The sequence below is a fragment of the Corapipo altera genome, unplaced genomic scaffold (genome assembly GCF_003945725.1).
Source record: "Corapipo altera isolate COAL_440 unplaced genomic scaffold, ASM394572v1 23, whole genome shotgun sequence".
NCBI classification, from domain to species: domain Eukaryota; kingdom Metazoa; phylum Chordata; class Aves; order Passeriformes; family Pipridae; genus Corapipo; species Corapipo altera.
In genome coordinates this window covers 1571813-1594309 of record NW_020884878.1, presented here as the reverse complement: position 1 = coordinate 1594309, position 22497 = coordinate 1571813, and the positions used below count along the sequence as shown (strand labels likewise).

Below are 22497 nucleotides of genomic sequence, written 5' to 3'. Positions count from 1 at the left end.
AATTCTGTTCTTAAAGTGGTGATAAATCAGAAATGTTGCTTTTTTATTTTGCTCGTTCTCACATTTTGATTTGTAACTATGCAACTTTATTATATTAATTGTTTACCAGAAAAAAAAAAGAAAAGGTTTCTGATACATATTGAAAGATTTATTTTAACATTAACTCCAGTAAAGCAGCATTAGGGAGCTAACCAGGGATTTTTAGAGCTAAGCTCTATTTAAGTAGCTAAGCTCAAAAATTTCTTTTGGGAATGATTTGCTGGTTACATTTCAAACAGCCTATGCATCCTTCTGGATACTCCTCCTGCACTGCACAGAACAGGAATTTCTGGTTATGTCCCTGCAGGCTCACCTGCTTATGTTGGCAAGGCTCACTGTCTCAGTCATTCCCAAAATCTGTAGGCACTTTGTTTTCTTTTACATTGTGTGGCATCATGTAACAACTGTTCGGTGAAGATTGCCCAAGGTTTACAGAAGTCCTGCCTTTTTCACTGCTTCAATATCAAATGCTGAGCTGTAGCTTGACTATACAGGATCAGCTGAATGATTTGTTTGTGTGATTTTTTTGTGTGTGTGTGTAAATACTTCTGCTGAGAGACAGGTAACGAAAATTTCACCCATTCATCTTTAAATAAAGTATTTCAAAAGGCACTATACATGGGATTCATCTGATGAAACACAGGGACAGGCATAGTCTACAAGGAGATACAGGCACATTTGGGGCATGGCTCCTTGTGTTCTAGGATGCATCTCCAGAGAAGGTCTGAGGATTCACCCTGCCCTAAAACGTTCATTTCTCACCCTTGACTGTAATGACACTAGTGTGACTAGCTCAGATGCAGACCCCTCCACAGTTTGGTGTAGGCTGAGGTGAGATGCATCCTCCCCTTGAGATTGTATTTGTCTCACTTGAGTTTTTCAAAGGATAAAAACAGAAGTAGAAAAAAATAATAGGTGTAAAGCTCACAGGGTCCTTTTGAGTCACTGAGACATCAACCTTAGTGAGCAGGTTCATGGTATCACCCATCCCATAAATTGTTCAAAATCTGCCTTTCCTCATGTTGTCTAACAAATCTCTTTTAATTTGCAGTTTGTGCATTTGTCCCTGTGCCAACATCCTTGGTTAACTATTTCTTCTCCCTCCCTCATATTTATCTCCTCAATGTGCTTAGAAAGAATAGTCATTACCCGTCCCCTGCACAAACATGCCTGTTTTCCTTTCCTTAATCTAAGCAAACTGGTCTTGTCTAGACATCTCATTTATGAAATTTTATGAACATTTTCTTGCCCATTCCAGCTGCGTCTCTCTGCAGGAAGTTAAGTTCAAATACATCTCTTTAGGGCAGAGCTGTACATATTACTCCAGGCAGAGAATTCATCTTCACTTTGTAATTGGGGTTTGGCTTTTCCTTGATGGTGGAAACACTCAACTGATCTGTCCTGGAGCTGGATTAACCTCTTCTGTGAGTACAGCTCACTGATTGCTCTGAGTCACTGTGGGATTAACCCATATACCCAAATATTTCTTTTTCTCAGTAATCTTTGGTTAAAGATCTTTGTAGCTGTAGAATTTTTTGTTAATTTGCCCTATAATGGGTGCCTTGAGACTCTATATTGTTAGGCTTTATCACACTTTCCTTTATTCCCACATGGTTATTCTTTGCACTGAGAGTGTGTTCCAAAGGTCGTCAGCAGATTTTGTGACCATATACTATTTCTGTTTATTTCACCAAGAAACTGGCAAAATCACTGAGTGTCACCACTTGTAACCCCTGCTAGACTTGCCTTTTCTGGTTTTCATTTGGCCATCTTTCCACAAGTTCCTCAGTCATCTTAGAATTCCAGTTGTGGTCCCTGTTTTCTCTGTGTTTCCTAATAGTTTCGCCCCTTGTGTTACTGAAATACTGCATTTCTTTTAGTTAGGAAATGGGCTGTGTTATCAGAGAAAGCTGTCAGGAAAACTTGGATATATCCCAGCTAGCCTAAGCTTAGCAAACCTATTGCTGCACTGATTGCATTTTGATTTATCTCAAGGTTTCTAATTACTCTTTCCCTTAACATTTATTCAGGTAATGTATCCGTTTATTTCCTTCTTGATGCATTAGCTTTTCTAACAAACATCAACATCATCTTTGGAAACTAATGCATAGGATTTAATTTTTAGTGCAAGCCTGGATTATTTTTACTTCACTACAGTTTGATCACTTTTGTTCTTTTTTTTTTTTTTTTTTCTATTTTAAATGTGAAGAATCTTTGGGTGTTTTTTTTAATGTTCTTTACAATGAAAAGTTCGACCTGACATGTGGCAATTCACACTTTATCCTTATTCCTTTTAGTTTCTAAGGTGTAGTTTTCTGTTGATCAATTTTTTATTTCTCATTTATTGTCGGTTCTCTGCTTCTGTTTTCTTCCTCTGGGTGATTCTTTACAGATTTGTAACTGATGCCCAGCTTTACAAGTTTTCCCCCTTCTTTGAGATACATTCTCTGGATCTTTTGTACCTTTTGGTGTAAAGAACGTTCCAGGTGTCCTCTGCTGCCAGGTGTCTGACTCTTCTACCTCTCGCCATCCAGTTATCTTCACTTATCACTGTCTATAGTTCAATAGACTTTTATAATTTATCAGCTCTCACCCTTTTGAGAGCAAGAACCCCAGTCCAGTTTACTTTGTGATTGTTCATTTTTTTTTAATGAACGGATTCAATTCCTTTTTCAAGACAATGGAGACTTCTGCAAAATGCAGTTAGAACTAAAAGTAGTGTAGCATTGCTGTATTTAAAGTAATTGGCTACTGAATGAAGAAATAAGCATGCTACTGCATCTGCAGAAAATCACAGCCTACTGTTATTAAATAGCATTTATTCTCCACACTCATCTCGAGAAAGATAAGTCTCACATTGTGAGGGAGTGCTCTGTAATATCTGTCTCTGTCATAACATAATACATGTTTGGTTGCTGCCCGGATCAGGACTCTCCCACTTTCTAAGGATGGGTTTAATTTCTCCTCAGAGAAGCTGTGTAAGCGATAGCCTTCAGCTTGTTTGTATTCAGTGGGAGGGGAGAGAGAGACAGCTCCCTGAGATGATTCATCCCATCCCCAGCTGTCTGAGATGGATTGGGTGAATCACTCCTCTGACATGCCCCACTCTTCACTCACCAGGGAGGAAATCTGGGCTATTCACAGAGACAGGATGGTTTGCCATCGGGTTGCAGCATTATGTGATATGAATCCCACCCCAGGAGAGTGGTTAGAGCTCATTTGTGGTGTGGCCACGGCGTGTGCAGGTGTGCTCGGGCTCAGCTTACACAGAGCCACTTTGCTCTTGCTGAACCTGGGCTGCAAACCCCTCAAGGATTTGATCCCTTTAATGGCTGGTTTTGCTTAATGCAGGTTGCTGTCATTGCTTGTGCCCTACACCTCTAAGCATATTAGCTTAAATTCAGCTTAAGGTCTGTACATGCTGCAAGCAGCCTTTGACTGCAGTGGCAGCACACCTTATATTTCATAGAAAGGTTCCAAGCTCTGGTCCTTTGCCACCCCATAAATTCTTTAAAACCACAATGTGCTGAACATCAAAACATAGTGAAAAGTTTTTCTTTTTTATTTTCTCTGACCTTTTCTGAGACAGTGTTTTCTGTTAAATGATGCACTACCTATCCCCATTTTCAAAGCTCAGAGGATTTCAGTTTTAGAACACATTTAAAATGCATATTTCATTTTTTTGTTGTTGTTGCTGATGCATATGTACCCACAGCTAACAACAAATAAATAAAAAAATCATGGAGTGAAATCTAATTGAAAAAGTGCCTAGAGTTAAAAACACATTGTTCCCTAGTAGAAAGAAAAAGTTATGCATGATTTACCATTTCAGCTTACTGGGATTTAATTTTGAGGTTTAAGCAGATTTTTGTATATTTAGATGGTTGAAACTAATGACTGGTTTTGTTTTTATTTTCCTTTTTAAAAACATTTATACAATAATTTCCTACTGCAGAAAAGACTTATTAGATTACAAATTAACCAGCTGATGAAATCTTTTTCAGATCTTTCAAACACATAGCTCTGCTATTCTGCTGCTCCTTTAGCGTAGAACAGACTCCAACTTCTCTTCCCTGGTTTAGGAGACATCTCTGGTAGAATCATTCTGGACTCGAATGATTGCCTGCCCTTGTTAACCTTCATTTTCCTTTGGTGACAGTGTTCCCTTCACCTTCTTGCATATTGGGCTCTTGACCCCTGTATAACATGACTTTGATCACTTCATCCTTCCTATTGCCTGGCTTATCAGGGATTCATTAAGTGCAGGAGAACTTTGCTCCCTGTTTTTGCTGGAGGTGCAGAGGTCTGTTCCCATGATGTGTACTGCAAGTGGAGGAAACATCATTCTCGGTCTTGTGGTCAGAAAAGTTTAGCTGGATGTAGACACAGAGTTTAGACACTTGTTTAATCCTGGAAGACTGAAGTTTGACAATGTGGTAACATCTAGGGTTTGAAATGGCAAGATTCAGGTAATTTTAAAGGAAGGAATGGTCCCTCTGTGTGTCAGACTGAGTGCTGTCATCAGTTGTGCCTCCACTATCAAACTAAATTTCATTTCTTATTACATCAAGAGAATTTGAGAACACAGACTCTGCAAGGTGCTTGCGTCAAGAAACTTGGGCTTTGTTTAATCATGAAAGTCTAATTTAATTCCAAAGTTTGAACATCCATTCCTCAAAAGTATCTTTCTGGATAAATTTGACATTGTCTACATCCTTTATATGGCTTCAACTGTCTCCTAAATGGAAATGGTTGTACGAAAATGCCTGGCTCAGAGCTACTTCTTGTGTCCTCTCCTGATCCAAAGGCCTTAGAAGTCCTTTGGAAGGTCTCCCGTGACTGACATTTGTAATACTTAAATCGATGATATGTGTCAGACAGGAATTTGGTTCCAAACTTGACACATGAAATCCAATTTTGAAGTAGGTGGTTTTTCAGTTGGAAGATTTCTGTAGCTGAGATGATTGATGATGAGCAGGCTGAATGTCCTCATCTGATTAGGACATGATAAAATACATCAGTCAAAACCTCAAGGGGCTGGATTGGATGGTTCATAACATAACGAGATATTCTCAGTTAGAGAACACAGATGTTACAGGCAGTTGGCTCAGTTGACTAAATACAGTTATAGAGTCACAAATGTTCCTCCCAGATGGTTTGGATCTTCAGTATCAAAAATGCGTGTTATTTACATAATGCTAGAACCAAACAGGATTACATGCTCCACTCAAAATTCCTGATCACCTTTCTGTTCCTTGAGTGCTGAGGTTGCTTCTGTTAGAGCAGATGCTCATCCTGTAGTAGAAGGGTTTCCAAAGTATTCGTCATGGAGCACAAAAAACAGTTAAAAGAAAAATGAAATTAAAGTCAGCTGGCAATCAGTTGAGTTTAGAAAACTGAATTTCTTAATAGCTCAAACTTAATTCAAAGCAGTTAGTCTTTCAGGTAATTTCCACCAAGGAGATTGTTGCTGAATCTCAGGCAGAGCTTTGCCTGTTAACCACTGTGCATTCATTGTCAGCAATTTTTTAAGTATGAAGGTATGGACTTGATCCAACCCAGTCCTCAGTGCAATATATCACATGCTCATTTAGTATGTGCTTAATTGCTCTCTCCTAGATAGTGCTTTATGAAAGGGTCTTTTAAAGTTTCCAATATTGTCTTTATATTTTGCAAGATTAGACATGGAATGTGAATGCTCAATAAATATATCTCTGATTCCTTGGTCTTAAAGTAAGGAGTCAGACTGAACTGGCTTTAAAATTTACAGTGAAACTTACTTAAAGGTATTACTCTTTGGAAATAATAAATTACAGTTTCAACTAGAATGAAATATTTCTCTTTGTTTTGTACATAAGAGATGCGATTGTTTTCTGTGTGTATAAAAAAAACCACGACAGCATAAACTCTCTCCCAGACTTTGAAATAAATGCTGTTCAAATTAGTTGTTCAAATGCTGAGCTGTCCTCTTAAGTGAGAGAGAGAAGATGTAGTGTCACACTGTAAACTGTCCTGTTCAAGGGTTGACTCTCCCTTCGGGTTTGTGCAGTAGAAAGTGCAGCGTAAACTGTGTCACTGGGAGGAACTTAAACTACTGGGTGCAAAAATGGGGACTCCCAAGTTTGAATTCCAGGTCTTTAACTCCTTCCCTAGCCTTAATCTTGGTAAGGAATGGTGAATCTTTAAGTAAAATGGAAACAATGGAAGTAATGCATCTCTGCTTGACCAATACAACAGGATTTGGTCCTGCAAAAAACCGCCCTGCTGTTTTCTCCCTCTGATTTCACAAGAAGTTATAAAATCAGGGTTAATTCACTGAACCACACTGCAGGATAACTTAATGAAGTACACTATTAAACTACTCTATAGTAGGGTTTTTTTTTTAATGTAGATGTTGTTTCTGTGGGGTGGGACCTTCATTCAGTAGTCCATTGTCCCCAGTGCATTGTGTCATGAATGTTGTAAGGGACTTCCCAGTTTATTGGAGCAGTTGGCTGCTTAGAGTGCCTCACAGTCATATATCCTAAAGCAAATAAGTAGATATACATTTAGATGGAAATAAGAATAATAAACTACATCTCTGTCTTGTGTAAATGCAAAATACAGAAATCAAAATGGGAAAATTCCACTTCCCTCTGTGGCATTAGTCATCGTGAGAGCTTGAATGCAAATATAGAGCTTCAATTTATTAAGGATTTGGGGATCTGAAACACATTCCAATAGGATTTGAAAAGCATACAAGAACTGTGCCAAACAGATTACATCTAGAAATATCAGATGTGTGTTACCCTTCAAATGTTAGTTGGGAAAAGGGAAAGAAGATGCAAAAGAGGAAGAAACAGAGGTGCAAAAGAGATGAATGTTTTTCTGGTGTGGAAAACTCCAGAAACTCCAGTCTTTTACTGTTTGATAATATAATTAGCTAGTGTTTTGACTAGACTGATTTGATAATGATGCATAGAAAAGGGCAATTTAATCTTGGCGCAGTAACTAGGAATGTTTGCCTCATTGCTTTCTATGTCTTAATTTCTACTTTAAATTAAATGTCTTCAGCTTCTGAATGTTTTATATTAGAAACCTTCCTTTACAAACCTTCTATTTTGAGCCACTAATTAATTTAATGCACAAGTTAGATATATCATGGGATTGCAATAGATCAGGAACATATTTTTGTTCTCTTTCTGCATCTCTAAACTCTATTAAGATACAGCGCAAACCATTTGTGCATTGAGGAGGACATGCACATTTCTTATTCCCTCTCAGATGTTTCTATTAACTTTTTGATGGTCCTTGTGCTCTTATTCCCTAAATATTTGTACTTCCATTTATTTGTACTTCATGTATCTTGTGTGAAAAAAAATCAAACCACTGCACAAACACTTGCTTTAGAAAAATATGTCTGTTTACTGGAAAGGAAATTAACCCTTTATGCAAAAGGCATGTGCCTTGTGGTCTGTGTTACCCTCACTCAGAAGGGTGTTGTGACCGGAGTTGTTAATTCCGTGTTCAGTCAGTGAGCCTTCCTATAACTAACAAAATAACCACACTTATGTTACCTGGGGTGAGGGTTGTTAAGCGGTGGAGACTGCTGGACTCGAGGAAGCCACTCAGCTCCTGTTTGGTGGATGAGAGTGACAATAGGCAGATTTCTCTGAGTTACCCACTATGATTACTTTCTGATGTTTCTTTTGAACATCTGTTTATGTTGAGGGTTGTTGAAGTGGGTGGACCACCATTTTGACCAGAATAATAATCCTCTGCTTGGATTTAATAGAATACTCTTCTCTGAGAAACTTTGAGAAGACTCCACTTGGATGGTGTAGTTCCATCTGTGACTGCTCTTCCACCTCATTTGATCTCCTTGAGCAGAGTCTTCTGTTTACTTCAAACTGCGAAGTATTGGATCACTGCTTTTAGTAATAAAGTTGCCATTTCCCACTTTGGATTCTACAGAACTCTTGCTTTGAAAGACTGAGCTTGAACAAAATAATTTATCCACCTAATGAGTGCCAAAATTGATTCAGCCTGATGAGGACAAAAGCACTGTAGGGGGAGAAGGGTTTGATTTTGTATTCTGTTATCTGAGGCCTGAAAAACTGTATAGAAAGATTTAAAGCAGATGTAGGAATTGCTGTACAGTCTTCTGTGCTAACCAGCAGGATATATCAGATCAAATAACGATTTTTATTCTTTTCTAGGGAATCAGTAGCCTCTTCAGTTCCTTAAAAGTGGTGCGTCTTCTACGGCTTGGTCGAGTTGCCAGGAAGTTGGACCATTATCTGGAATATGGTGCTGCTGTGCTGGTGCTGTTGGTGTGTGTGTTTGGGCTGGTGGCCCACTGGCTAGCCTGCATATGGTACAGCATCGGGGACTACGAGGTTATAGATGAACTCACCAACACAATCAAAACAGACAGTTGGCTTTACCAGTTGGCCCTGAGCATTGGGACACCATATCGATACAACACCACTGGCTCGGGGCAGTGGGAAGGAGGACCCAGCAAAGACTCCTTGTACATATCCTCTCTCTACTTTACCATGACAAGCCTTACAACGATAGGATTTGGAAACATAGCACCGACCACTGATGGAGAGAAGATTTTTTCCGTGGCCATGATGATGGTTGGCTGTAAGTAGAACTCAATTTTGCTGCTTTTGACCCAAGGGGAGTTCTATGGCTGGCATGAGGGTTGCATAGCACACATGCTGTAAGCTTTCTTGACATCCTAAAAAATCTGAAGGCCCTGCAAATAATCACAAAATGAACTTGGAATTATGGAAGGCAGGAATTGAAATTGTGTAGCTGCTGTAGCTTTTAAGTTGTTTGCAAAACTAAGTGTTCTGGATACATAAGTGTGCCCACAGACAAGTTTATATTGAATTCAGGGCCTCAACTTTTCACTTTAAAGATGGCTTTTGTCACATTTGAAAGGTCTTGGCTAGAATTTGGTTAAAAGTACAAAGTGTATTCAAATTCAGGTAGTCTGACTGAGTTTTGCTTATAAACTTGCACAAGCTTGGAAACATTTCATGTGGTTTTATCCAATTCTTGAAATATTTAGTGATTCCATAAAGTGATTGTGCACTTTATTGTAATGGTTTGAGTTACAAGTCTGAATTTTATCTTCTGAATGTGGTGACCTTTGCCACCAGCAAAGCTAGAAGTGAAGGAAATGATAAGACACTACACTGCACCTTTTCTCTGCTTCCTGCTGTTTCACAGCTCCACTGAAATACTCTAAAATCAATAGTGGTAAGGCACATTTCTCATTTAATGTGCTGCCAAGGTTAGACCACTGAGCATCTCTACAGGTTAATAGAAATCTTCCAAATATAGTGAAGACAGCTTAAAATGTTAATACCATTTGGGAGAATTATTTTTCTGTTAAATAATTCTTGATATTTCTCTGTTACTTTCTGTTTTCTGAGCTCCATACAAACACTAAGCAATTATGTAACAAGAGAGCAAACAAAACCTTTTGATAATAAGATCTGCATAATCTCTCTGATAATTATCTCAGCTAACACTTTGAGCTCATCTCAGAGAAATACTGAACTATAAAAAGGAAGCTTTCTTGCTACAGTCTTTCTAGGTCCTTAGAAGATTAAAGCCATTTGTTTGGAGATTTCGAAGTGCTTTTTAAAGAGAGGTTGCGGTTTTAGGACTCTTCTTGCAGTGTGGTGCAATGAAATTTCTGCCGAACATTGTCTCTACATGATGGGTTGATGTGTTCCAAAACATTTCCAAGTTCATAAAAAGCAAATCCCCAAGGCAGAGCATCAATGAGCTGTTGCAGATAGGTCATCAAAACCCTCTAGGTGCTGTTGTGCCATTTGTTGAAACTGCTTTGTGGTATTTACAGAATTTGGAGACTTGGAGAATGAAGTGAATATAGAGGATTTTATATATATATTGTAATGTTTATGTCCCTTGGGTTTTTTTTGGTGGGGACTTCTGTTGTTCTGCAGAGGAGGGTCCCACAGAAGGAACTCAGTGGTAAATGACTTAGGGTGGGGTGAGAGCCATAAAAACATAATGAATGCTACTACTACTATTTATAATGATAACAACAACAACAAAATACATACATGGCCTCAGTAAGTGACAATGAAGTGGTGATTGTAACCTGCTTTGTATTTGTTCTAGGTATATTTGTTCTTGCTTTTTCATCTCTGAAACATGTTAAAGATGGGGAATACACATTGCAGTATCAAAGCTGGCTTTTACCATAGCCTGTGTATGTGCCACTGTCAGATCTTGAAAGTTTTTATAAGTGCTACATACAAAATTATTAAGTGTCCATGTCAAATTTGTAAGTGGTAACTGTGAGCTTAATAGGTGGAAAACCTTGGGTAGATTTATAGGCTTTTAGACAAAGTCAAAAGTAGATTCTAAAATTTAAGAAGCATGGCAAAAGGACAGTTGAGTTGCTTATTGCATAAAAATAATACCATCAAATGTGATGTGTCTTCTCTTGTGAGTCAGGTGAAGAGCACTGTGGACTGCAAGAAAAGTACAGAGTCTTTAGTTTATTTACCAGTGTGAAAATGCTCAATTATCATCAAATGGTTGAATCTTTTGCAATGACATCAATGCAGATTTGAAGATTCACAATTCATGCACGCTAGTGTGATGACTGCCCCTGAAATCCAGATGATAATACAGAGCAGTTCCTTGATTGGTTGAATACTGGTTAGAAAATACACCAACTCCCAGACATGCACTGGTCATAGGCTTCATACTTGCAATATTCCTGCAAAGAGATCAGACCTGCAGGATTTTATAGACATGCTTTGCAGGGCCAGCTGCTGAAAGCCTGACACTCTGAGCTCCAAAATGAAATAAGAAGGCACAGCAAACAATTAGTCGAAAAGGCAATTTCTCAGGCAATCAAAGTGGCCAGTGAGCCTGGGAGAAGGATTCGGCCCCATGAAAAGGTGTAACTAAGAACTGAAAATTATTTGAGTAGTTTTCAAACCAAGATGTTTTAGTTTCTCTTTTGAAACTGTGTTTTGAGATAAACATTCAGCTAAATTCAATTACAGTTCAATCAATAAAAGTCTCTGCTTCCCAAACAGACTCCTGTTATAAGCAGAGAGAGGCTGTGAAATACCTTTGGTAATTCTCACGAAGAAGTTTGCTAATACCAATAGCTGATATTGGCAGTGCCTTTTCAGACAGACTCTGCCAAATAAATGTCTTAAACTTAGCAGTGGAATCAGAGATAGTAATTCATCACAATCCCAGCTGCCTACTCATGCAAACTGCAGATAGGAAAGGAAATCTTCACTGCCTTGTCAGCGAGAAGCGGCTTGTTCTGAAAGCCCCAAGTTTCCTATTCATGCTGGCAAAGTTATCAGGACCTGGGAGGAGTATTTGGAAAGACTTGCAAATCCTTCTGGTGGGCAGGATTGCAAAGTGGTGTACTTGTTAAAAATAGCCAGGTTCAGATTCTGTAGGTGCTGATAAAGCATCTCTCGGTGTGGGGCAGTGGCGGGGGAAGCCCTGATGAATGGGGATGCTTTTCAGTTTGATTGGCAGTTTGTCATTTCTTTGTTCACTGAGGACAGATTGAGTGGGATATTTAGACTGAAATACATCACCTGTCTTGCAGGAAAAAGAGCTTTGAATAACTTAACCTCATCTTTCAGTGCTTACTTCAGATTTCTTTTTGCCTGACTTGTTTTATCTTGGTGTCCAGTGCTGTTCAGCAATATTTTTTCTGCTGCTTCTTGACACTTGAAAAGCTAAAAATAGCAAACATAAAGCATCCTATGACAAGGGAGCAAGTTTTTACAAGGGTTATTGTTTAAATACCTATTGTGCATTTGCTGCCTAGAGTTGCTGAATATGCATTGAAAATCTGATTTTTGTAGCACCTTTTGTGTTGATCTAGGTCATTTCATCCCCTCTCTATGCAGAGCAGAACAAATAGATAGGTCTCTCAGGTCCTTTGAATGGACGAGGAATCATTTATCATTCAGGAAGGTCCTGTCTGTAAACCTTCCATTATGTTCTGTCAGCTCACAGCCTCCAAACAGAAGCTCAGTCTCTGCTGCTGCATGTTACTCTAGTTCAGTCCACAAGCAGGTTTTAGGCTTCTGCAGCCCATCCATAGATGCAGATGTAAAATTGATAGGGCTTGTGCCTTTCACAGGAAAAATAAAAAAGAAAAGAAGAATTAGTCAAGAGAGAAAACAGAAAGGAACTTTTGGTTCATACACCATTATTACTGTCTTGCAACTCCTCACTACCAGGACTTCAGTGAGCAGAAAGTCAGTAAAAGGCAAAAGGCATTTTGGGAAAGGTGGCAGTATGGCAGGGTGAAACAGCTTGCGGAGTTCAGGAGAGGTGGGGTTTTCTGAAGGAACAAGAGTTCATGTACTGCCATATGCCTCCTTCCTTCCTGTGCTTCCAATGGGAGAAAAGTGACCAGCTTCCCAGTGTCCTGGTTTAGGCTGGGATAGAGATAATTTTCTTCCTAGTAGCTGGTGCAGTGCTGTGTGTTGGCTATAGAATGAGGATAATGTTGATAACACACTGATGTTTTAGTTATTACTGAGCAGTGCTTACTCTGAGTCAAGGACTTTTCAGCTTCTCGTGCTCTGGCAGCGAGGAGACTGGAGGGGCACAAGAAACCATGAGGGGACACAGCTGGGACAGCTGACCCAGACTGGCCAAAGGGACCTTACGCACCATATGGCATCACTTTTTTCTTGTATTCTTTTATCATTAATATAATTCCCCCCTCTTCCTTTTCTGTCCTATTAAACTTTCTTTATCTCAACCCATGAGTTTTACTTTTTCTTCTCATTCTTTCCCCCATCCCACTGGGGGAAGAGTAAGTGAGTAGCTTGTGGGGGTTTTAGCTGCCCACTGGGTTAAAGCACAACACGCAGCTTGCAGCACAGAGGGTCTCTGACACACTCCTGTATGCTTCTGGTGTAACCTGGAGGAATTGATTTGCCTCTGTCCATGTGTAAAAATGAAATTGCTCTGAATGGCATACAGCAGATTGCAAAGTCAGTAAAAAATATGGCACATTTTTATGTGCCATAAATATGGTATTTACATGAGTTTCTTCGTCCAGCTGAGTGAACCCAGCCCAGTGCATACTTCATCCAGGCAACAACAGAAATTCAGTATATTCCACTGAAATACACTGATGATCCTTACTGCGAGGGAAGGTCAGAACATGATATCGAAGGGAAGAGTGTCAATAAACATTGAATACTTCACTGCTTCTCAGGATGTGAAAGACACAGAAAAATCTCTTGGTTACCAATCAATCCCCGGAAGAGCTGAGAAAAGGTGCTTTGTTGTTCGTCCTTTGTTGTTCTTCTTCTTTATCTACATAGGTTGTTACTTTGGCATCTATTTACTCCAGTTTTATGGGGAGGTTTTTGTGGGGGAGATGATATTTTTCAGTGACTGGTTTTAAATTATGGTGAAGACAGACTTAGTAATTCAAATTGGTTTTGCGTATGAGCAGAAGAATTTGTTGTGGTCATTGTACAGGATAGCTTCTCTTGAAAATGTGAGCAATTTCTAGACACTTCTTTCAAAAAATCAGTTTCTAGTTTAATGACTTGAAATGCTGCCTTCTTGTTGACATCTTAAAATACCCAGGTTGATGATTTTAAGGTAGGAAAAGGAAACAGATGCAATTGCTGTCACTTTGAACCCAAATTCTTATTGTTAAGGGGAGAGATGACAAAGGCGAGTGTGGGTGGGTTCTTTTTGTCATGGAATCATGGAATGGTTCGGGTTGGAAGAGACTTTAAAGAACATCTAGTTCCAGACCCCCTGCCATGAATAGGAACACCTTCCACTAGAAGGTGTCTGCTAGACTCATAGATATCCTGGGTATGTCAGCTAGACACATAAATATAGATATCCTAGATATCCTAGATATGTCTGCTGAACACACAGATGTCCTCCTATGCTTTTAATTTTACTAAACAAAGAGAATAGGACATGCTCTTTCCTTTTTAAAATGGGTGAGATGCTCTTATCTGAGCCACCCCTGGTCCTAAACCCTCCTGTATTTGGCAGACAATGCTCATGCCATCCCCCCTCGCTGCTGCTCACCTCTTTTTTTGGAGTTGTGACATGGTCTGCCAGGGATTGTCAGTCATCTCTCCATTGATCTGTCAAACCTAATTCATTATTTAAGTGGGTTCTTTCATTGTTCATGTAACATTCATCAGTTCCCTGCCAATATATGGTAGTTAGCCACTTGAGTGCTGTTTGTATGAATCATGGAGGTTTATCTAGTAAATTTGTTAGGCAGTGGCTGAGCCCACGCACTGACACAACAGTGTATAAATGTAGGAAAGCGCTTGTCTGGCAGACTCCCAGATGAGCAATCCCAAGAGTCCATAGGATTTAATTTTTGATCCTGAGGAAAATGTATGTGTAAGATAGCACCTTCTAGCAAAAATCATTGCCAGTAACGTAGATTAAATCGTATTTCTCACAGCAATAAATAGTAATATGAGAAGGCTTTACATCTGTAGGAACTCATAGGCTGGAGTGTTTAGCAGTGGTTGAAATCCAACTCCACCCTAAGGGTGTCCTACAAGAGTCAGTTCTGTGTAAGGACAGTTTCTTTTCATGCAGAGATGTGGGATGTGGGAGAGATGTGGCTCTGCATCACCTGTCCAGGAGCTGCAGAAGGATTTGTTTGACCTCTTCAGCAGTAGAGGCCTGTCAATTTTTGCACTGCTCCTTGCAGTTTCTTAAAATGTGGGATGGGGGCGGGAATATGTCTCTTTCATCAACAGCATGGCCCCACTAGTGAGCTCCTAAATGCTTCTTAGAATCACAAAATCGTAGAACAGTTTGGGTTGGAAGGGACCTTAAAGCTCATCTTATTCCAACCCCCTGCCATAAGCAGGGGCACCTTCCACAAGACCAAGCCCACCTGGCTTTGGACCCGTTCAGGGACGAAGCATCCATGGCTTCTCTGGAAAACCTGTTCAGCACACACAGATGTAATCCTCAAACTGCGTTTAGTGGGTGGGTGCAGGATGCTTCCATAGCCATCAGTGTGACATGGCTGCAGAGCTGGGTGACAGCCTGCACCCCCTGGAGGGATTGCTTGCAGGTTATTGCTAGATTGGATTTAGCTTGACCCAGAGTGGTTTTAAACATTAAGACAGGGTGTCAAAGGTCTTCTCAGAAGGGCTGATTTAGGTGTATTTTTAGCTGTCTTTTTCTGGGCAGGTGGGCATTTGGCCTCACCACCACTATCCTGCTGGATGTAATACCAGAATTAACCTTCTGCAGCACCATTACCCCTTGTCTTTGAAGGGAGCATATTTTGATATTTCAGAGCTTGAAGAAGGGTTATCAAAAGGCCACGGGACACCTGAAGACTAGAGGTAAAGATTTATGTAACAGCTAGGTCAGTGATGCCATTTTAAGTGAGACTGGGGATGAATTTATTAGCTTAGTATTTCAGATGAGGCAATGAGGAAGGTGATAAATTCTTTAGCATCCAAATCAGGAGATGGTAAAACTGTTCATTCGTATTTACCCATAAGTGCAAATGGAAGAAAGCGATACAGAAAGTTACAAGAAGTTGCCTTGCAAGTGGAAATTTCCCCTTTTGAGTGCCATTGAAAAAGCATTTTGACACTTTTGTACTGCTGAACCATAGTCCAAGTGCTATTACCTCTACAAAGCGTGGATATCAAGATCTTTCTGTGATTTCTTTTAGTTGTAAGTAATCTTAGTTATGTCTCATAGATGGAGCAGGAGTATTTCAGGAATATTTCCAGTCAGTGTACTGGTCTCAGTGCAGAAGCTGAACTTGGCAATCTTAATATTCTCTGAACAGCTGCATAGAAAAGAGAGTATAATCATATCAGTAGCCTACAGTAAAAAACAAATTACTCTTAGGGAGTAAAAGGTCTGGCATCATCCATTTTTAATGGAACTTCAGCGTAAGAGTGAGAAAAGACCTCCAAGATCAAGTCCAACCATTAACCCAGCACTGCCAACCCCACCTCTAACTGTGTTCCTGAGTGCCACATCTACACATCTTTTAAATCCCTCCAGGAATGGTGACTCCACCACTGTCCTGGGCAGCCCATTCCAAATTTTCCCTAACATCCAATCTAAACCTTCCTTGGCTCAGCTTGAGGCCATTTCCTCTCATCCTGTCACTTGTTACTTGGGAGATCCCCACCTGGCTACAACCTCCTTTCAGGTAGATGTAGACAGCAGTAAGGTCTCCCCTGAGCCTTCTTTTCTCCAGGATAAACAACCCCAGCTCCCTCATCTGCTCTTCTTCAAACCTGTGCCTCAGACTATTCCCCAGCTCCATTGTCCTTCTCTGGACATGCTCCAGCACCTGGTTTTATCCACCAGATTGGGGTGGATAGAACAAGGACACTTGGCAGAAACACCATAGTGGGGCCATATGTGCCTTGTTTTGCTTTAACTCTGTAGTGGCAGTAGATTTTTAGATATTCAGGTTCTAGTTGGTAGCAAAACCACATGTCTTTATATAAAAGAGCTTTAAAACTGTAAAGCAGTCTCCTTGGGAAACTTTATGGGATTTTTTTTTTTCAAGGTTATAGCTAGCATGTGTTTATTTAAGGTTTACTTTTATTGTCATTTTCTTGATAGGTTTAAATGAAATTATGGTGTCAAGAGAGATAGGACAGTGAGTGGGAGAGGTAACAATGAAGAAAGAAATGTTATTTCCTGCTATTGAGCTATATTATTTAAAACAACTGAAAATTGATGTTAAATAAATGATATGTAAATGGAGAAAATCAACCTTTATGCTCACATATAGTGCGAGTAATCACCTGAGATTGTCCCAGGGGGATTATCACATTGTCCTGGATTACTCATAACAACTGTATCTCTCAGGAAGAAAAAGTTTTAATTAGTCCAACTAGATCAGCAAATGTATCTGACTGGCTAACAACATAACACAGCAAAGCTTTATAGCATATTGTGCTAGAGGGATAAACAAAACTGAGATAAAAGGTACCCCCCAAGGTATCACACCACTTGGATGGAAGGGGCTCAGGAGATCGTTTGTGTTTTCCTATACTGAAGTTTCTGAAAGCCAAGCGAGTGATCTGAGGCTGTGTCTGCACAGAGATCCTTGGCTAATTTTGTGTACTCCTGGGAGAATATCTGTGTGTGTTTGGCATTTAAAAAGGAGAGTTACCCAGCTAAGTCAGGCCAGTTACCAAGTAGGTCCTACCTGATTTCAGTGGAGCTGGGCTCCTCGTTGGGCCCTGCTTTCAGTGGATAAAACAGGTATTTGCTGTTAAATCTCATTAATATTGACCCAGTTTTTCTTTTAGGTAAGTGCTATGGTTTATCATCTGGAGTATGTGGAAAGTTAGGATGGGCAGTTAAGTGAGGAGACAAGTTGTTTTAGGAAGTGTCCCACTGTAGAAAAATTGATCATACCAGTGAATCAGGCCTTAAAATACTATTTTTTTCAGGTCCAGCAAGAGATTTCCTTGCTTCAATTTTGTTAGGTTGACTTTCAGACCTGAAAAACTGTGTGACATTGTCAGACATCCAGAGAGGCTTTGTTTTTTCTAAATATGTAAAAAGCCCCAATCTCTGGGAGATTTCATTATTGCAGTACTTCCTGTGATACTGTAACATGTTTGGTGGTAGTTAGAGATATCAGGTAATTGGATAAAAGATGACTGATACTGGCTTTTGGTTTCTCCTTGCTTCATTTCTGGAGTTCTGAAGTAACAATGTCATATTCCTCTTGAAAATTCTGAGAGCACTGAGGACTCTTCTTGCACATCTCTCGTCCTCATTCATCTTTCCTGTAGCTTTTTCTGCAAGAACTTTGGTAGATTCAGGAAAAATTTTCCACTGGTGGAAGCATACTCTACGTGGGAGTATGACTACAGGTTCCTCCCTGAAGAGCTCTACCCGTTTCCCTTCAATGTGGAGGAAGGACAGGAGAGGATCCAAACTGGCATCTCTTCCCTGGGTACCTGCTGTGCACCCTGCTGAGTCAAATCCAGTTGTGTTTCAGTAGGAATATTTTGGTCATAAATGATTAAACCTAGTTTTCTTCCACTGGCCAGCAGCCAGCACGGATGTGTCAAGATGAGTTCGTGGCAAATTAATCTGATTTCTTTCTTTGACAAGATAACTGCCTGGAGAATAAGAGGAATTGAGTAGATATGATATATCTGAACTTTTTAAAAGGCTTCTGACACTTTTCTACATAGTCATCTTGTAGCAAACGAGTGAAAGATGATCTCAACACAGTCATAACAAAGTCGGCGATAACTGATTGAACAACCTCTCTCGAAATATAATCAAGGGCTTCACTGTCAAAGCTGGAGGAAATTACCAGGGAATTTTTTGCCCTGTGTGTGATTCCATTCAACATTTTCATTAGCAGAGTTGAGTGACAGAGCAGAGAGAGAGAGAGCACATCAGGAGAGTTATGGGGAGGGTTGCAAGTGGTTTAGATGACAGCATCAGAATCCATAATGATCCCAGTAAATTGGAAAGGCATCCCAGAATCAGCAAGGTGAATGTCAGCAGAAGTGAATGCAATGCACCACATGTAAAGAGGGCGAATCAAATGCACAGGTGTAATATAGGGAATAAATGGCTCTGCTGCTGAGAGGCTGGAGAGAATTTTGGAGGATAATAGATGGGGAAAGTGATAGGCAACTGCAGACTGAGTGTAACAATGCAACAGTGGGCTAAAACCTGTAGATCTCACTCTGCAAAGTATCAGGAGCAGTGTCATAGGCAAGCTGAAGAGGGCATTTATTCTGCTGGGACTAGGAATGGTTAGGCACATTTTTTTTAATTTTTTTTTTTTTTTATAAAGTTCCTTAAGGAAGCTATAGACCAGCTGGAGAGATAGGAGATCAATAAAAACTTGTTACACAACAGGATCTCAGGGGAATAGTTGGAGGAACTGACTTTGGCTTAAGCTGATGAAAGCTTAAGGGGTACATGAAGGTTGACTTCTACCATGGAAAAAGTGTGCTTGAGAGGGGAAAAAAAATGTTGATCCTCTATTTTTTCTGGAGGGCAATGAGGTCAGTTAGGAGGGAGTGAAAGACTGATGTTGGAAATGGGGATTTCCAACATCAATTAGACAAAACTCATCTGTGTGTGGATTCAGGTCATGGGCAGAGCCACCACCAGATTTGGTGGACTCCGTTGATGAGTATCTGTCAGTATTGCTGAAGGTATCCTTGCTCCTCCCTCAGTATTGCAGGTGGACCAGGCAATCCCTTGAGGTCACTCCCAACCCTACATGCCTCTGATGTTGGAGAATAAGGTACAGCTGCAAATCCCTGTTGTGTGTTAAGCAAATCGAAGCTAGCCAAGCTCACTTTCTCTAGGTGGTTGACCATCCTTAAGTATTTAGTGATTTTTTTGTGGTCCATGATGTAGTGGCTGCAAAGTTTGAGCTGTGTATTCACCCTACATCACTTCCATATTTAACCTGTAAGGTGTTCATGCACTCACTGGGGTACCCTCATCCTGGGGAAGTTCAACTCCCTGGGGAAATGCTGTTGTCATCCAAATAATGTGAGGCTTTGAGAAATGAATGGTAGTGTCTAGTGCTAAAACAAAGCTATAATTTTATAATTTTTTTTTTAGCAAGTACAGGGGCTGTGTGGTAGCGTTCATATTCTCTGACAAATTCAGAAGGCATTGTTTGGAGCAGATGATTCTTAATTCAGTTATTTATGGAAGAAGAACCTGTTCTCACTGACGGTCTAAATCAAGTCCCCCTGTAGGAAACAGAGGGAAATGAATTTCAGTAAAGGAGTTGTGACTTTTTTTGGCTTTAAAAGTTTTTGTAACTGAAATATAAGTCTGAGCTAAATATTCTTGCCTCAGTGTTTGCATCAGGACTTTTTCATTACAAAAATTAAGACTCACACTAGAGAAAGATAAAATACTGATTTTATGTTGGAATTTTAATTCCACCCCTTTTTTTCTTGTCTTTATTTCTCTAAAATATTTTTGTTTTAAAACCACATGTTTTGGTATAATGCACTGTTAAGAATTGTAGATGGATGGGAGTAGAATTTTCCTTGAAGTTTGAAAAATAAAAAGAGAAAAAAGATATTTGAGGGCAATATTGTCACTTTCAGTAATTTCTCTCTTTTTCCAGGGGAAACTAAATAAGTAGATAAAAGCAAGAAAACCAGCAGATAGAAAATGATATTTTTCAAAAGTAGAAGATTAATAAGCTTTTATCTTACCTTGTCTACTTTTTTGTTGCGTAACAACATGAAGGATATTCTAATAGAGAAGAATATTTAATTTCTTCTAAAGTGTGTAATGAAAATTAAAGCATATTTCAAAGCTCTTTTATGAAGCGTAATCAGAATTGAAATAGGATGAGGTTGATGGAAAAAGGGTTTATAAATATCTGCTACTGATTTCTGCGTGGTGATGTGACAATTGCCTTTCAGCTGTTTTTCAGTACTTCCCAGAATGATCTTCTCCATAACTTTACCAGGCACTGAAGTGAGACTGAGAGGCCTGTCATTTCCAGGGTCCTCCCTCTTGCCCTTCTTGAAAACTGGGACAACACTGGCCAGCTTCCATTCATCTGGGACCTCTCTGGATTCCCAAGAATGCTCAAAAATCATTGAGAGAGGTTTCGCAATGACATCAGCAGCTCTTTGAGGATTCTGGGATGAATCCCATCAGGCTCCATGGATTTGTAAGTATCCAGTTGGAGCAGCAGATCCCAGACAATTTCAGGGTTGACTGGGAGGTGATCATTCTTGCAGTGATGGTCCTCCAGCTCTGAGACCACCCTGGTCAGTTTTCCATGTTGAAGTCAGAGGCAAAGAAAGTGTTAAACCCCTTCTGCCTTGTCTCTGTCCGTTGTTTGTGAGGTGACCCCCCTTATCCCATAATGGGCCAATGGTATTTCTGTACTGCCTATTGCCATTAATGTATTTGAGAAAACTCTTTTTATTGTCCCCCACATTTCTGGCAGCTTCAATTCCAGTTGAGCTTCTCTCCCTGCAGTGGCAAGCAGCATCTCTGAATTCTTCCCCTGTCTCTTGACCTTTCTTCCACTGGGCATACACCTTCCTTTTCTGCCTTATTTTCAAGAGAAGATCCCTTCTCAGCCTAGCTGGCCTTCTGCCTCGCCTGCTTGACTTCCAGCATTTGGGAATTGCTTCTCCTGTGCCATTAGGAGGTGATGTTTGAAAAGTGACCAGCACTGATGGTGACCTCAGCACCTGCAAAAACATTTTCCCAGGGGACCTTATTTATTAGTTCCCTGAGCAGCCTGAAGTCTGCTCTCCTCATGTCCTAAGTTGAGGTTTTGCTGTCACTTTTCCTCCTGTCAACAGAGATTTTAAACTCAATCCCTTCATGGTCGCTGTGGCCAAGGTGGCCACCAATCTCCACTTCATTCACAAGATGAACTCTGGTGACAAGCAGCAGATCAAGGAGGGCATCTTTCCGTGTGGGTCCCTTCCAACTCAACATATTCTGTGAATTAGAGATGGCTTGGAGCAAAACAGAGGTGAAGCTTCTGGTGTCTTGTGAGACCTTATGGAAGTGAAAATGATTGGTGTCACTGAGCACCTTGTTCCCTTTCTGTTCCTTGGGCAGGAGCAGGCAGGTGTTGCACCCGTGTTGAGGCTGCTCTGCTGTCTTCTCTGGGAAGTTGAGGGGTGGCACTGGCTGTTAAATGGGACGTTAAATGGCAGAATTAGAGAGATTTATCTGAAGCATTATTCTTGATTTCAAAATAATAAATCTTCATTGGCAGAACTTCCTTAACAGTTTTCAGGGATTGTAACAGATGCACATTACTCGTGTTGTTCTTGATGAGCTTTGGAGCAGGATTACAGTTTTGTTTTGTAGATCCCACAACCTGCTTGGCCATTTTTGAAAAAAACACCCCTTTTTCCCAAGCTTCAGATTGGGGTCCAGCATTGCAGCTATTTTACATGTTCCACCAACTGCTAATGGAGCAATATGGGAAAGCACAAGCTATAGATCGAGACTCTGTTTTACCTGCTAAAAGCCCCCCCAGAAAACCAAGAATACCAGAAAATATTAATGAATGAAATCCTAGAGTACTTTGCTAAACAGAGGACTTAATGATAAATACTGGGGCTCTCCCACGTCTAGCTGTCTTAGGAACAAGTGAGATTTAAACTCCCCTGCATTACAGACAGAGTTACAGCGAGAAAATTATTCATGGTTTAAACATGGGTGTGTTTTTATTTAGATGCTTCTTATAAGCATTTAAACAAATGCCTCTAAACACTTGCAATATTACACGGTGTGATTAGAGGCTTTGAAAGGAGTTTAATGGAAGCTGCATCAGAATTGAACACCCACATGAACACCCAGAATAGGAGGGACAGGAAGCCGAGCTGAGCATATTTGATCCAGCCTAATTAGTCAGGTTGTTGTTGTTTTTACAGCCTATTATTG

At 40.1% G+C, this 22497-nt stretch overlaps 1 protein-coding gene across 1 annotated transcript in view; it reads left to right on the top strand.

Moving 5' to 3' along the window:
* KCNH5 (potassium voltage-gated channel subfamily H member 5) overlaps window positions 1-22497 on the top strand; it is a 155835-nt gene that overhangs the window by 39498 nt on the left and 93840 nt on the right. Inside the window, exon 7 of the mRNA XM_027637916.1 lies at window positions 8238-8667. Within this exon, the coding sequence (XP_027493717.1) occupies window positions 8238-8667 (430 nt within the window). The remainder of the gene's footprint in view (window positions 1-8237; window positions 8668-22497) is intronic.